The sequence below is a fragment of the Cetorhinus maximus genome, chromosome 20, assembly GCF_964194155.1.
Source record: "Cetorhinus maximus chromosome 20, sCetMax3.hap1.1, whole genome shotgun sequence".
NCBI classification, from domain to species: domain Eukaryota; kingdom Metazoa; phylum Chordata; class Chondrichthyes; order Lamniformes; family Cetorhinidae; genus Cetorhinus; species Cetorhinus maximus.
In genome coordinates, this window is record NC_135898.1 from 74906514 (window position 1) to 74921870 (window position 15357).

The 15357-nt window shown below is 43.4% G+C and overlaps 1 protein-coding gene across 1 annotated transcript; it reads right to left on the minus strand.

Annotated features, from left to right (window-relative positions):
* Positions 1-2442: 2442 nt before the first annotated feature.
* LOC144694604 (homeobox protein vent1-like) lies at positions 2443-3868 on the minus strand. Its single transcript, XM_078565204.1, has 3 exons — positions 3589-3868; positions 3018-3259; positions 2443-2821 (listed from the first exon to the last, which is right to left on the minus strand). Exons 1-3 carry the CDS (start codon positions 3866-3868, stop codon positions 2492-2494), a joined length of 852 nt encoding a protein of 283 aa, XP_078421330.1. The 3' UTR covers positions 2443-2491.
* Between the last annotated feature and the right edge of the window lie 11489 nt (positions 3869-15357).

Below are 15357 nucleotides of genomic sequence, written 5' to 3' on the forward strand. Positions count from 1 at the left end.
TTTTGATAGTCAACTTAATTGAATGTTTTTAGCAATGTGGCAGTAATGGCATTGCAACTGTGGACATACTGACTTTTGGTGTTTTCTGAATGCCCTGAATATCGTGACTGATTTAAAGTAATGGTTATCGAGCTTAAACTAAATACTTTTTTTGTCAGACACTATCAGGTTCAGTAATAATTTGACCATCCAATATGGAATAACCTCCATTATTACTTTGTCGAGGACAAAAGAAATTAATACCAAAGGGCAACTAACTGGCAACTGAAATTGAACCCCAGTCTGATTCAGTGCTTTCAGCAAATAGAAGTTATCTAAATAGAACTCATGCAGCACATAAGATGGTCATTCTTTGAGTTATCCAATGAATTCCACCCTCTTGCGCTTTCCTCATAGCCCTGCACCTTTGATGCATCTAATTCCCTTTAAAAAGTGACTATTGAATCTGCTTCTATCACCCTTTTTTATTCAGTGAATTCTAGATCATAACTTGCTGCATATAAACAAAACTCAGCTTCTCTTTGGTTCTTTTGTAATTACCTTAGTTAAATCTATGTCCTCTGGTTACTGATCCTCTTGCCATTTTGTCTCTGAAATTCCGATTCGTGACTGAGCTCAAAAAATGAACATTATGCAAATTCTGCCTTCCTTTCCTCATATACAATACAGGATTTAAAACAAAAACAGAATTACCTGGAAAAACTCAGCAGGTCTGGCAGCATCGGTGGAGAAGAAAACAGTTGACGTTTCAAGTCCTCATGACCCTTCGGCAGAACTGGTTCTGCCGAAGGGTCATGAGGACTCAAAACGTCAACTGTTTTCTTCTCCACCGATGCTGCCAGACCTGCTGAGTTTTTCCAGGTAATTCTGTTTTTGTTTTGGATTTCCAGCATCCGCAGTAGCTTTCAGCTTTTTGTTTTTATCGCAGGATTTAAACCCTAATTCTTGGCATCATCTAATTCTTCATTTAACCTTTTTTTCCCCTCTGTTCAACCTAGTTTCTGTCACACACTGTGGGTCTTGTTGGCCCCTCAAGTTAAATTCTGTTATTAAGTAGTTATTGTGATTTAAGATTGTGCCGGTGCAGCACAAGTCTGAGGAAACATTAAGGCATTTAGAAAAGTGGGCAGAAAACTTTACAACTTGCCAATATGATTCTATGTTTTTACTTTTATTCTGTCTTGTTCCAGATAAGCCCTCTGGCCAAACACCAGGCTGGAGACGACTCCTTTGCAGCTGGACCTGACTCATATTGAAATTCGAGAGAAAGTGGCAGCTGGACCTGACCTGACTCTTGAGATTCGAGAGAAAGTGGACATTTTCAGTATTAGAGCATTCCAGAGTACTTGCACTTTCAAACAGGGTTTAAATAAACATTACTGTCATTTGTTTATGTAACTGTTGGGGCTTGCCTGTTGCTATATTTTAGTTTTTAACCAATGACACTTCACATTACATTCCACTTGGAGATGGGAGTTCCCCATAAACACTGTCAGCTTGAGGGAAAGCAAAAGATTTGTGAAGCTTGGATGACACTTTTGTCAACATACAACAACCTGGCGCCATCAGTCTAGACACTGTTTGTAACCCTGAAATTCATTTGTATTACAATTATGTTTGAAGCATTTGATGTATACTGCTTACCCTGGCCAGAATCTAGTAACGAATGCTGGGCAGATTGTATCACTGCTTCATTTGTTTGGAAGCAAAGACTGATCCAGCTATTACAGATTACTGTAATTCTTAGTAACAATAAGAATAAAATAAAACCAATGTGTGCCATGTAGGCAATTTTTCTTTCTACGTAATTGTATTAAAATAGTGGAAAATAGGTAGCTGATAATATTACTATTTTCCATTAGCCCTAACCAATGAAATGTTACAGGACAACTTATATAAGTTTAAAATGGTTAGTATCAGGTCTACATGTATGTTTTTTTAAAATTCACACAAAATGGCTGCATTACTCAATTAACAAAACCTGTTTTTGAGGGTGCGATGTTGACCTAGACATCAGAACCCATTGCTCTTCTAATAAGTATTTCAGTGGGCCCAGAGTTTCCATCTAAACCAGTGAATCAGGCAATCTCAAATGAGGTTTAAGCCGTCAGCCACTGAGGAGCATTTTTTTTGACAATGCAACGATTCTTGCTGTAGTGCAGGATCACCCTGAATTGTGTGGAACTTAAACCCAATTTGAGAGCATGGAACCCGTTGTCAAACTTGGAACTGCTCCAGTTCATGGGATGGGGAGGGTGAAAAGCTTCGTGTCATCTGTTTGGAACCAGCAAAATCTAAATATAGCATAGTCCAGAAATTGAGTCTTTTAACAAATGTCAATTTTATTATCAAAATTAGATAGAAAAATAGGATATTAAAATAGGATATTAAATAAATCGAGTACTTTTTCGGTTTTACTTCCCCCCCGCTGCTATTGCACAACAAAGCCCAAAGTCTTCCAGTTCTGGGTTGTGACAGTCTGAAAGCAGGTTCAGGAACAGATGTACAGTCCTCCTGGTGAACGATTCAGTATTAGCGGGTAAAGGTAGGGCTGGTACCCCGAATGGCTGTGCTCCACACTCGAGCTGTGTCTGTGGTTCGGCTGCTGGTAGGTGGCTGGTGGGAGACAGTGGGGACTGCTGGCGGCTTGGAGGATGCCCCGATCGTCCATATAATATCCAGGGAAAGCGCACGGGGCCAGGAGCGGCTCTCTCACCGGCATCGGGCTGCTCAGCAAAGCTGGGGTGGAAAAGGAAACCGAGCACAGGTCCTGCAACTGGCGTTTGAGCTTCATCCTGCGGTTCTGAAACCAGGTCTTTACCTAGGAGGGGGAAAAAAAATATCATTTAGAAAAAGATCTAGTTTGTATATTTGTACTCCGATCAGCAATACAAGTTTCTAGCCCTGTGCATTGAACACAATTTCGATAGTCCCATCCTCTTTATTCAGATCAGCCCAAAGTTAAGGAAATGCATATCCTTGATGCTAAACCCTAATGCTTTCCAGAGCCCACTTACCTGGGTCTCAGACAGGTGGAGCAGGGCTGCTAGCTTGGACCTCTCGGCCGCCCCCAGGTAGGTGTGCCGCTTGAACTTCCTCTCCAGCTTGTGGATCTGCTGGGCGGTGAAAGCGGTGCGCACTCGGCGAGGGGCCTCACCGTCCGACTCGGACTCCACACTCCTCTCCCTCTCCTGCCGGGCTGAACAATCCGAGCGGCCGGAATCACTCTCCGAGCCCCAGCACTCCTCACGACTGGACACTGTGTAAAAGCACAAGGGTGGGAAAGATTGGGTCAGTGTATGTCTGGGTCAGTGAATGTCTGGGTTGGCTATCTGTGTGTGTGTGTCTGGGCTGGCTATCTGTGTGTGTGTGTCTGGGCTGGCTATCTCAGTGTATGTCTGGGCTGGCTATCTCTGTGTGTGTCTGGGCTGGCTATCTCTGTGTGTGTCTGGGCTGGCTATCTCTGTGTGTGTCTGGGCTGGCTATCTCTGTGTGTGTCTGGGCTGGCTATCTCTGTGTGTGTCTGGGCTGGCTATCTCTGTGTGGCACAAAATCTTCCCAACAAGCCAGCAAGGCTTCAGTACTTACAGCATGTACCAGCCGAGTCCCTCAAAACCTCTTCTGGCTCACAGTCGACCATCCAAGGCGGCGGTTGTCTCTTGATTCTGGGCGTGGAGACCCCGGTCCCTGTCAGTCTCTGTTGGGGAATCTCTGGGGTGGGCTGTGCCGAGTTTGGTGGGTAGGAGCTGGGAGAGGGAGGCATGCAGGGGGTGTAGTCTATCGGAGAGCCTTCCCCGGGTTTCCTCTTGGTGCACCCGTCGCGGCTGCTTCGGGCAAGCCACTCAATGGAAAAGTCCCCTTTGACCATCTCTGCCGCCACTTGGAAGCGATTCCGAAGCTCCCTCTGCTCGCTCAGCCGGCTGGGGCTGTGACCAGCTTTAATTTATGTGCAACCCCCCCCCACCCCTCTCTGCGGAGATTTCCATGTGTGAAAAGACTTCAAAGCAAAGATAACGGACAGACAATGCCAAACAATTGGCTCTAATTTAGGAAATCATTAATGTGCTCGGGTATCCGGCAAATCCGTGAATGCCGGCTCCAGCAAGTCTGCAGCCCTACTCTCTGCCCTTTCTAAATGGGACATAAAATTACACATCTGAAGGATCCGTGCTGTTTCGTAAATAGGCATGATAAATAATGAAAGGATATATATTTATACACACTAAACACGTATCGTTTTCTTTTAGAAATCTCTCTCAGCAATTTGCAAAGTACTTCCGCCGTCTTTCGTGGATGTATAATCAGCCAGCCCACCGAAACTCTCGCCAGCGGTTTTAATTTGACTCCCGTACTTAAAAAAAGTCCTATTAAAGTGGGATAGACTGCAACACATGGGCACGTCGAGAGGGAAAGGGCCGTACACTTCAATCCCCGGGGGAAACTCTGGTCTGTACCGTTTAACCTGCTCTATTCGTCTCTGCCTTGCGTTCATCAAATCTACAAACGTCAATCTAATTCTAACGCATCACTGAACTTTGACATGGACTTTCTGCCAAATCTTAACTCTTCCTCAGTTAGTCAGCATTATTTTTCCCCTTTAAAGCGATAAAATAACGCAATATTCATATGCCCTTTGGTTAATGGTTAATGGAGACATTGGTTGAGGGCAGAAAAGCGTAACCACACCTCTTAATCCCGGGTAGATTAAGATGCAAGTTTTTGCCTCTCAACATAGTGTTAACCAATTCTTTTTTGATACTTCTCCTTCTTCGGCAGTCCCTCGGGGTTGAGGGGGACTTGCTAGACACTAAAAATGAGTTCTCAGGTGACTGGAGAGTCCAATGCACCACCTGCAGCCTCTGTTACAGGTGGGGGCAGACGGTGGTAGGGGGAATGGGTGGTACGGTGAATGGGTGGGTGGGGGAAGTTGCCCAGGTTGCCACGTGCTCCTTTCACTGTCGACGCTTGGCTTCAGTTAGGTCTTGGTGATGAGACTCGAGGTGTTCAGCTCCTTCCCAGGTGCTTTCCCTCCATTTCGGGCGATCCTAGGCCAGGGATTCCCAGATGTTGGTGGGGTGTTGCACTTTTTCAAGGAGGCTTTGAAACATTTCCTCCTGGGGCCCCGCGTGCCGTGTCGAAGCTCTGAGTAGAGCGCTTCTTTCAGGAGTCTCGTGGCAGGCAAGCGGGTGATATGGCCCGCCCAGCGGAGCTGATCTAACGTGGCCAATGCTTCAATGCTGGGGGCGTTGGCCTGAGCGAGAACACTGACGTTGATGTGCCTATCTTGCCACTGGATTTGCAGGATCTTGTGGAGGCAGTGCTGCTGGTACTTCTCCAGACTTTGGGGTGCCTGTTGTACATAGTCCAGGCTCTGAGTAATATAGGACCATTTTGATACTATTATTAGTTATACTGACAAGAATATAATGTCAGTAAAAATGGAGCCTTTCATTTGAACTGTGCCATTTAGAAAGGTGTCACTTGATGAAAATAACATAAACACACATTCTTGGATGATCCAGGGTAAATAAGCAGCCTTGCACATGAACTATAATTATTTTCTTCATCTACACCACTGGTCTCTAACTACCATTTCTCCAGGGAATGTATCTGAAGTTCCGGTCAGTTGCTGACCTATTGGTTTTCCCTGACATTTTAATTGATTTCTCTTTGATGTCAACATATTGAACTAGAATAGTTTATTCACTCAGAGGAGCTTTCACACTTATGTTTCTGTGACCATTGTTGCATTTTCAACATTTATTTCTCTATCATTTGTATGTTATATTTAGGAAACTATATTTTATTGGCACTAATAGATGGATTGTGTAGGTCACTGTTATTTCTTACTTTTCAGCAGTAAACATACATTTTATAACATGTAGATTTGATAAATCAGAGTGTGAATTTTCTTGTAGCACATTGTGAGTTTACAAGCTGAATAAAAATAATGATTCAAAAGTAACTGGCTCTTTTTGGTTTAAATCTATCTAAAAATTCCAGTTTGTCAGAAAACCAGAACAGACAATTGTTAATAAAAGCCGACAGATTCACAGAAGCATTCTTCCTATGTTCATATTGCTTGGTTCATACTTGGTCATTATTAGTTCCTTTTTGTGTGTAAATATCGATGGAATTTGAAGCCAACACAATTTACTCAAGAACAAGATGGCCACCATTACTATCTCTAATACAAACGCAAAATACTGCGGATGCTGAAATTAAAACAGAAAATGCTGGAAATACTCAGCACATCAGTGGCAATTTGTGGAGAGAGAAACGGAGTTAACGTTTCAGATTGGTAACCTTTCGGAGTTGATGTTGCACCTGAAGCTCCATGATCGTTTATGTTAATGATTACAGGTGAGGTGAGATTTGGCCTGGTAATTGTGACTGTATCATTCCAGAAACATTCCAGGAAGGCTCATATTTGTGATGTCTCCTCCTCTAACCTGGCCATTCTTTTGGATCTTACACCATGCAAATCTAGGGTATTTGGTGGTAGATGGATTCCTGGGTGAGAACCAGTTTCTCTGCCCCATTTGTCCTGTGCCAGGATTTCTCCCTGCAGAACAGTGAGCACTTTGAATACACCCCTTTTGCAGGTGATGTCACAAATGGCACGAGCTACTGAAATTCCCCCTAGTCCTGCCTTATGTGGTGGATGTGGGGCCCATCAAAGTGGGTGAGGCCGGTTTTTTATAGCAGCCGTTCACAATAATATAAGAGGAAAAGGATTTTTTCTTCTCTGTTCTTCTGTCTCCAGGTCAATGGCCTCTCATCAGTTCTGATGAAAGATCATCTACCTGAAATTTTAACTGTGTTTTTCTCTCCACAGATGCTGCCTGGCCTGATGAGTATTTCCAGCATTTTCTGTTTTTATGTCTCTTTTACAATCTATTCTCCCTGGGACAAGGGCAATATTATTGTAATTCCTATAAGAGAAATTGTAAATCCTGGAAGTACACAACAACTTTCAGCATTGAAAACAGACTAAGATTTCTGGTGTGAACTTTCCTTAGAACTCAAAACATTAACCTATCTTTTCTCCGTAGAGGCACTGGCCTATTGTATATGAACAAAACTTTCTGAAAATATTAGATTTAAATGTTCTTTTTCCAGTTCTCAATGGCTTCTCCTCCTGCCAATAACTCTGGAGTTTCCCAAGGATCTAACTTTGGGCTCACCCTCCTCTTTGTTTAAATGGCAAATCGTCTAAAGTTATTGGGGCAACTTACACGTGTATGTTGAGAACATCCAGTTCTGCCTCTTATCCTCCCTGCCTCTATATTTGATGAGTCACGGTTTCCTCATGTTGAACATTGGAAAGAGCAAAGCCATTATTTTTGAGCCTTGCCACAAACTCTGTACCCTTGCCATTGATTCCCTTCCCCTTCCATAGCCACTATGTCAGTTTGAACCAGGCTGTTTGCAGCCTTGGCATACTTTTCAACCTTGAGCTGAGCTTCCAGCCCCATAGCCTCTCAATCACAAAGGCTTGAATTTTTCCCTCATCCAGCGCGTGCAATTGACGGGCCCAGGAGCAGCCGGGAAATGGGCCTTGACTGTGATTTCATGCTGGTTGGCCAATTAACGGCCAGCCAGCGTGAAACATGCGCTGAAAAGCTCAGCGCTGCCGGGGTGGGGGCGGGAAGAGGGCAGGTGATGATGTCACCACAGGTATGGGTGAGCGCAACGAGAGAGCTCCCTGAAGGCAAACAGCTGCCTTAGGGAGCTGCAGGCCTGCAAATAATGAAATGAAGCACTAGAAAGCTGCAAAAAAAAAGGTCCATGCATCACAATTGAGCACCTGAAAGCACACCTCATAAAAATGCTGTCCCCAAATATTTCTTTATATTTTATTTCCTAACAGAGATTTCATCCCACCCTTGTATGGGTTTTCATGAAAAATCCAAAGCCCACTTGGCTGATTCACCCATCTGCCAAATGTGAGGTTGGACAGGCCATGAAAAATCGCAGACAATTGCGCCATTAATGGGCTTAATTGCCCTCTTAATTGTCAGCGGGTGAGCCTCCGACTTTTGCGCATATCCACTGAGCGAAATACTACACGAGTGCACGATGACATTGGGACGCTCACCCAACATCATCTCGCATGATTTTACTCCCGATCGGGACGGGCATGAGCATGCCTGGGGGACGTAAAATTCTGCCCGAAGACCCAGCTACTTCCACCTCCTTAACATCATTCACCTCAGTCTATGTGCAGCTGAAATCTTCATCTAGGTGTTTCTGTCATCTTCAGATATGATTGTTCCGATGTTTTCTTAATTGCCCCCTCCCCTTCCACCCTGCAGAAACTTAATCTCATGCAAAAACCTCTAATACAATCAATCCTATATTACACCGAATCTCCTTGTCCCTGTACTTGCTGACCTACATTGGCTTCCAGCCTCCAAATTTTAAATTCTAACCCTTGGATTTAAATCCCTCAATGCTTCCAATCATTTGTCCCTACCTGTGCAACCTCCTCCGGCTCTACAACGTGTTACTGTGATTCGGGTCTTGTGAATCCCCCCCCCTTTGCCTCATCATTGCTGGTCACACTTCAGCCATCTAGGTCCTAACTTTTGGAATTCTCTTCCTAAAGCACCCTGCCTCTTCACTTGCCTCTATTCCTTTCAGACCCATTTAGAACCCATCTAATTGATCAAATTTTTGGCGGTCCCTCCCAATATCTTTGACTCTGTCCAATTTTGTCTGATTATACTTATGTTAAGCACCTTGGGATGTTTTACAACATTAAAGGCGGAATGTAAGTGTAAATTGTAATACATTACCCTGAATTGATTTTCTGACCACATACCCATGCTGTTATTAAGGCCGTCTAATTCCACCTCTGTAACATCAACTGACTCCACCCTTTCTTCAGCTCATCTGCTCTTGAAACCCTCATCCATGCATTTGTTACCTCTAGACTTAAATACTCCAGTGCATTCCTGGCCAACCTCTCATACTGTACTCTGCTGCCTAATCCGAATTTGCACCAAGTACCATTTTCCTTTCTGTTCACTGAAGTATGTTGGTTCCTGTCTAAGCAACATCTTGATTTTAAAAATTCTAATCTTTGCTTTCAAATCTGCTCATGGCCTCACCCCCTCCCTATCTCTATGATCTCCCGCAACTTGACAACCCTACAAGAAACCTGTGCTCCTCTATACCTGACCTCTTGAGCAGCCTTGATTTTAGTCACTCCACCATTGGGGCTGTAGCTTCAGCTGCGGAGGTCATGAGCTCTGGAATCTCTCCCTAAACCTCCCCATATCCTCTACCTCAGTTTCCATAAGACCATAAGACATAGGAGCAGAAATTAGGCCATTCGGCCCATCAAGTCTGCCCTGCCATTCAATCATGGCTGATAAGTTTCTCAACCCCATTCTCCCGCCTTCTCCCCATAACCTTTGATCCACTTACCAATCAAGAACCTAGCTATCTCGGTGTTAAATACACTCAATGTCCTGGCCTCCACAGCCTTTTGTGGCAATGAATTCCATAGATTCACCGCTCTCTGGCTAAAGAAGTTTCTCCTCATCTCTGTTCTAAAAGGTCTTCCCTTTACTCTAAGGCTGTGCCCTCGGGTCCTAGTCTCTCCTACTAGTGGAAACATCTTCCCCATGTCCACTCTATCCAGGCCTTTCAGTATTCTGTAAGTTTCAATCAGATCCCCCCTCATCCTTCTAAACTTCATCGAGTATAGACCCAGAGTCCTCAAGCGTTCCTCATATGTTAAGCCTTTCATTCCTGGGATCATTCTCGTGAACCTCCTCTGGACTCTCTCCAGGGCCAGCACATCCTTCCCGAGATACAGGGCCAAAAATTGCTCACAATATTCTAAATGTGGTCTGACCAGAGCCTTATAAAGCCTCAGCAGCACATCCCTGCTTTTATATGCTAGTCCTCTCGAAATAAATGCCAACATTGCATTTGCATCCTAACTACCGACTCAACCTGCAAGTTAAACTTAAGAGAATCCTGGACTAGGACTCCCAAGTCCCTTTGCACTCCAGACTTCTGAATTCTCTTCCCTTTTAGAAAATAGTCTCTGCCTCTATTCTTCTTACCAAAATGCATGACCTCACACTTGCCCACGTTGTATTCCATCTGCCACTTCTTTGCCCATTCTCCCAACCTGTCGAAATGCTTCTGCAGCCTCCCCGCCTCCTCAATACTACCTGTCCCTCCACCTATCTTTGTATCATCTGCAAACTTAGCCAGGATGCCCTCAGTTCCTTCATCTAGATCATTAATGTATAAAGTGAAAAGTTGTGGTCCCAACACTGACCCCTGCGGAACTCCACTAGTCACCGGCCACCATCCTGAGAAGGACCCCCTTATCCCCACTCTCTGCCTCCTGCCAGACAGCCAATCTTCTATCCATGCTCGTACCTTGCCTCTAACACCATGGGCTCTTATCTTACTGAGCAGCCTCCTGTGCGGCACCTTGTCAAAGGCCTTCTGGAAGTCCAAGTAGATAACATCCATTGGCTATCCTTTGTCTAACCTACTCGTTACCTCCTCAAAGAATTCTAACAGATTTCCTCCTTTAAAATACTTGTCAAAACCTACCTCTTTGGCCAAACTTTTGGTCATCCTCCTTAATATCTTCTTTGTGGCTTGATGTCAAATTTCATTTTATAACTCTCCTGTTAAATGTCTTGGGGTGTTTAGTTAGGTTAAAGCTGACTGTTTTGTGCTAATAAATCAATAATCTATGTTGAGGAGAAAATTAGTGGAAGTGTTAGAAATGAGATTTAGGGCAAAAATCATTACAACTATTTAAACGCTTGGATTTGTAAAATTGGTTGCATATTACGGTTGGAACATTATTTACCCAGATCTTTTTCCTATAGCAGTTTCCAATGGATATGTTTCTTGGTAGTCCAATGCCCCTACTCAAGCCAATCACGCACTGATCCTCGAACAGAATATGTTAAGCTTCAGCAATTTAGATGGAAAAAGAGTCCTGATCATCACAGGGCTCGCTGGGCCACGTGTGTTCTAGATTTCAATAGTATAATACGATGGGACAATTGTAAACCGATTAAATCCGTTTACGAAGCCCTTCTAATTTGCATTAAGAGCTGTGGTGTGGCTCACACCATGAACAGTGAGCCTGTTACCTCTTACGGCCAGTGTTATGAAGCAGTCAATGATATCAATTTAACCGGAGGTATGAGACCACCCCACTGAACTGCAGAGTGCGCTTGCACACTGTGTCTAACCGGCCCAGGTGTGGCGTCCCCACAACCTTTCATCTCTTTTTTATATTCTCCACGTTATGATAGCTGGGCTATTCGCATGAAGGGGAAAGCAGTTTTGGGTGGTTTTAAGACAAGGTGGCACCCACCCTTACAGTCTGATTATAGCCTCAACTTTGCAATTTTCATAAAGGTGGATATTTTCATCCATGTTTTTGGGTCGAAGCACTGATACATCCTGAATGAGTCTAGAAAAATCTTAATACACTTAAATGCGGGTCTCTTTCGAAACTTCTGAAGACAATTAGAAGGGCACGCTTTGACTACATTGAGAAAAAAACACATTTACGACAGTGAAACCAATTCAGATTAAATTAATTGCTGAGGGTTTCTTGTTTGGTCTTTGATTCCTGTCCGAATTTCACCGTTAAGCACCTTGGGATGTTTTACAACATTAAAGGCGGAATGTAAGTGTAAATTGTAATACATTGCCCTGAATTGATTTTCTGACCACATACCCATGCTATTATTAAGGCCGTCTAATTCCACCTCTGTAACATCAACTGACTCCACCCTTTCTTCAGCTCATCTGCTCTTGAAACCCTCAACCATGCATTTGTTACCTCTAGACTTAAATACTCCAATGCATTCCTGGCCAACCTCTCATACTGTACTCTGCTGCCTAATCTGAATTACCCCTGACGAGTTTATTATTGCGGGTTCTATCTGCCGGGACAACGTTTTGAGATCTCCTCCGTTAACGCGTGACTCCAGACGAATGGGAGCTAATTAAAAGACAGAAATATATTATTTGGAAGGGCTTGGGAATGGGCCAGGCGAGACAGTAGTCATTTTTAAAAATAGTTTATAAGTCCCTCTCGGTGCCTAGTTCATGACTACAAAACGTGACAGAAGTAGAAGGGAGTGACATTCGAAATACAACTCAAAGAGAAACCGCATCAGTAGAAAAACTGAAAGAGATGACTCGGGAGAAAGTTTCCGGGATCTGTTGTGTGGTGTCTGTCCAGGTAGAAGTCTTCAGCACAATGGACACACACAGACCTTATGGCGCCAACGATTAGCAGATTTACCGATTCCCAGTATTTCATTGATGTCTTTAATTAGCTCAAAACTGGCCCCTGCTATTTGCTCATTATCTTCCCTTTGATGCCTTTTCAGACATGCAAATTCTCAGCCGGCCTGAACAAACGCTCTCTTCATTTAATAGTTTGTGATAGATCCGAGTTTGCCTCCCACCCGATCCAACTGGGGGCAGCCTCTTGTCTCCATTGATCACAGCTTGAAGTAGCCGTAATGGTAGAGAGAGAATATGTTCCAACATGTATTGGTAACTGATCCACCTAGCCAGTGTTCGCATTATTCACTCATTGTGCTCCATGTAGTCCAGAAGGTCAGAGTAAAACTGTAGTGCAGCAATGCAATTGCGAAAATAATTCTCTAAAAAAACATGCAACACTGGGTGTCCCAATGAATAAACCTTGAACTGAATAGGTACATGGGAACAGGAATAGCCCATTGAAACCCTCACCATTCAATGAGATCATGGCAGACCTGTGACTTAACTCCATATAACCCCCGCATTCCACCTCACCTCTCCCTTTGCCCCTTTGGTTAACAGGAATCTATTAATCCGAGATTTAAAGTTAATAATTGACCTATTTCCTAACTGACCTATAACACTGGCATCTACCTGACAATGTAGAAAATTGCCCAGGTATGTCCTGTCTGCAAAAAGCAGGCCAAATCCAATCCAGCCAATTATCACTCAGTCTACCCCTGATCATCAACAAGTGATGGAAAGTGTTGTTGACCATAAGACATAGGTGAGAAATGGGCTATTCGGCCCATCAAGTCTGCTCCGCCATTCAATGAGATCATAGCTGATCTGATAATCCTCAACTCCACCTTCCTGCCTTTTCCCCATAACCCTTCATTCCCTTACTGATTAAAAATCTGTCTATCTCAGCCTTGAATATACTTAACGAACCAACCTCAACAACCCCCTGCAGTAAAGAATTCCACAGATTGACTACCCTCTGAGAGAATAAATTCCTCCTCATCTCTGTTTTAAATGGGTGACTCCTTACTCTGAGATTATGCCCTCTGGTCCTAGGCACTCCCACAAGGGTGAGAGAAGCAACCTCTCAGCATCTACCCTGTCAAGCCGCCTAAGAATCTTATATGTTTCAATAAGGTTGCCTCTCATTCTTCTAAACTCCAATTGTACAGACCCAACCTACTCAACCTCTCCTCATAAGAAAGCCCCTCCATAACTGGGATCAACTGAGTGAATCTTCTCTGGACTGCCTCCAATGCCAGTTTATCTTTCCTTAGGTGGTGCCATTAAGTGGCACTTACACTGCAATAACCGCAACAATGCTTATTTTGGGTTCCACCAGGGCCACCAAGCTCCTGACCTCATTGCAGCCTTGGTCCAAACATGGACATGTGTTGAGAGTGGCTTGACATTAAGGCAGTGGAGTGTGGCACCAAGGAGCCTGAACAAAATTAGAGTCAATGGGAATCAGGGGGAAACTCCAGTGGTTGGAGTCATACCTGGCACAAAGGAAGATGGTTGTGGTTGTTGGAGGCTAATCATCTCAGTCCCTGGACATTGCTGCAGGAGTTCCTCAGGGTAGTAGCCTAGGCCCAACCATCTTCAGCTGAAGGAATATTACACGCATTGCTGGACTAAAAAGAAAACCAATAATTCTAGGTATTGACCAAAATATCTGATCGTATTGATTAAAGATAAATGCACACCTAACAAAGCAACACCATTTTCCGAAGGGTCTTTTGTGAATTAAATCTCAAAATCGAATTTAGAAGTTCAGGCTTTTGAGGGAATACAGATATTCGGGGGTATTTTGCAGATCCAATACCCAAGGGGAACCCTATCGCCCATTTTGTAGGATTTATCAAGACTTCTTGTTGAAATGTGTAAAATTGCGATTTACCCTGCTCTGAGAGCGATTGTAACTTCAAACAAACTGGTGGCCGGGGCTATCAGCTGCCGCCAGGTTTACCATAACTTCTTGTGTATCACTGATGGCGCTTTTAGAGATTAGCAACAATCCGACAGCGCTGTAAATGATTTGTAAACACTTCAAATTTGCATTTGTTTGGCTAGTTTTGTTGTTTTCCCTTCCCACTCGACTTTGATCATAGTCAAACGGTCGGAACGACCACAACACTAAACGATTTATATTAACACTTGAGCGCCAGACTCCTGGCGCCTGTCGGAGTGCGAAAATGTAGCTGTGATGTTAAACAGAAAAGCTAACTTACTGCTTTCAAATTCAGCCACTTCGTTAAAAGTCACAAACTTTCCCCTTCAAATTACAATGATTGTTTTGGGCAGAAGCGTTTAAAGTACCTGTACATGGCGTTTTCTAACGTTGCTCTCCATTTATCGCTGGAATTGATCGTGTTAAACGGATTCATCCATTTTTGTTTCAACTTTTGGAGTTATTTCCCCAACCCGCCAATATTACTGAATTTCCGGGGTTATGAAGGGTTGAAATTTCTATACTTCATTTAACTTATTTTTTTGCGACATGAATGAGATTTTATATTGTTATATGAATGATGCACTCAATGAATCATTTGTTCTCAAACACGATAATACTTACTGGAATTAATAACTGCCGATTTCCTGATCCCTTATGCTTCTGCACCTTGCGAGGTTAATCCAACTGCGGAGTTTCCAGTTGCCATAGAAAATAACTGGACGCAAGTGGTGAAAATCTTAATGTACCTTCAAGGTACTGGATGTGCTCAGGTTTGTAGTGATCCAAACAACTCAATGCTCTTTCTTTGCTTAGCCAAATCTCAGCGTCTCATAAAACAAGAGACAAACGCTTAAAAAAAAATCAAGATCTTTGGTGTAAAAATCACGAGTTGCTATTTTTTCAAACATAAACCAATGCTGCATAGATTGATAGTAGGTTTATAAATCTGAGTGGTGGTTTATTTAATCTGTAACAGGCCAGGGCTCTTTTTTTTTGGTGAAAATACTGCATCCGAAAATTCTTTACAGACAATTAAATAAACAATAAGATAAAAGCAAAAACTGCGGATGCGGTATTTTTTGTTTTTGACTTAAATAAACAATCCT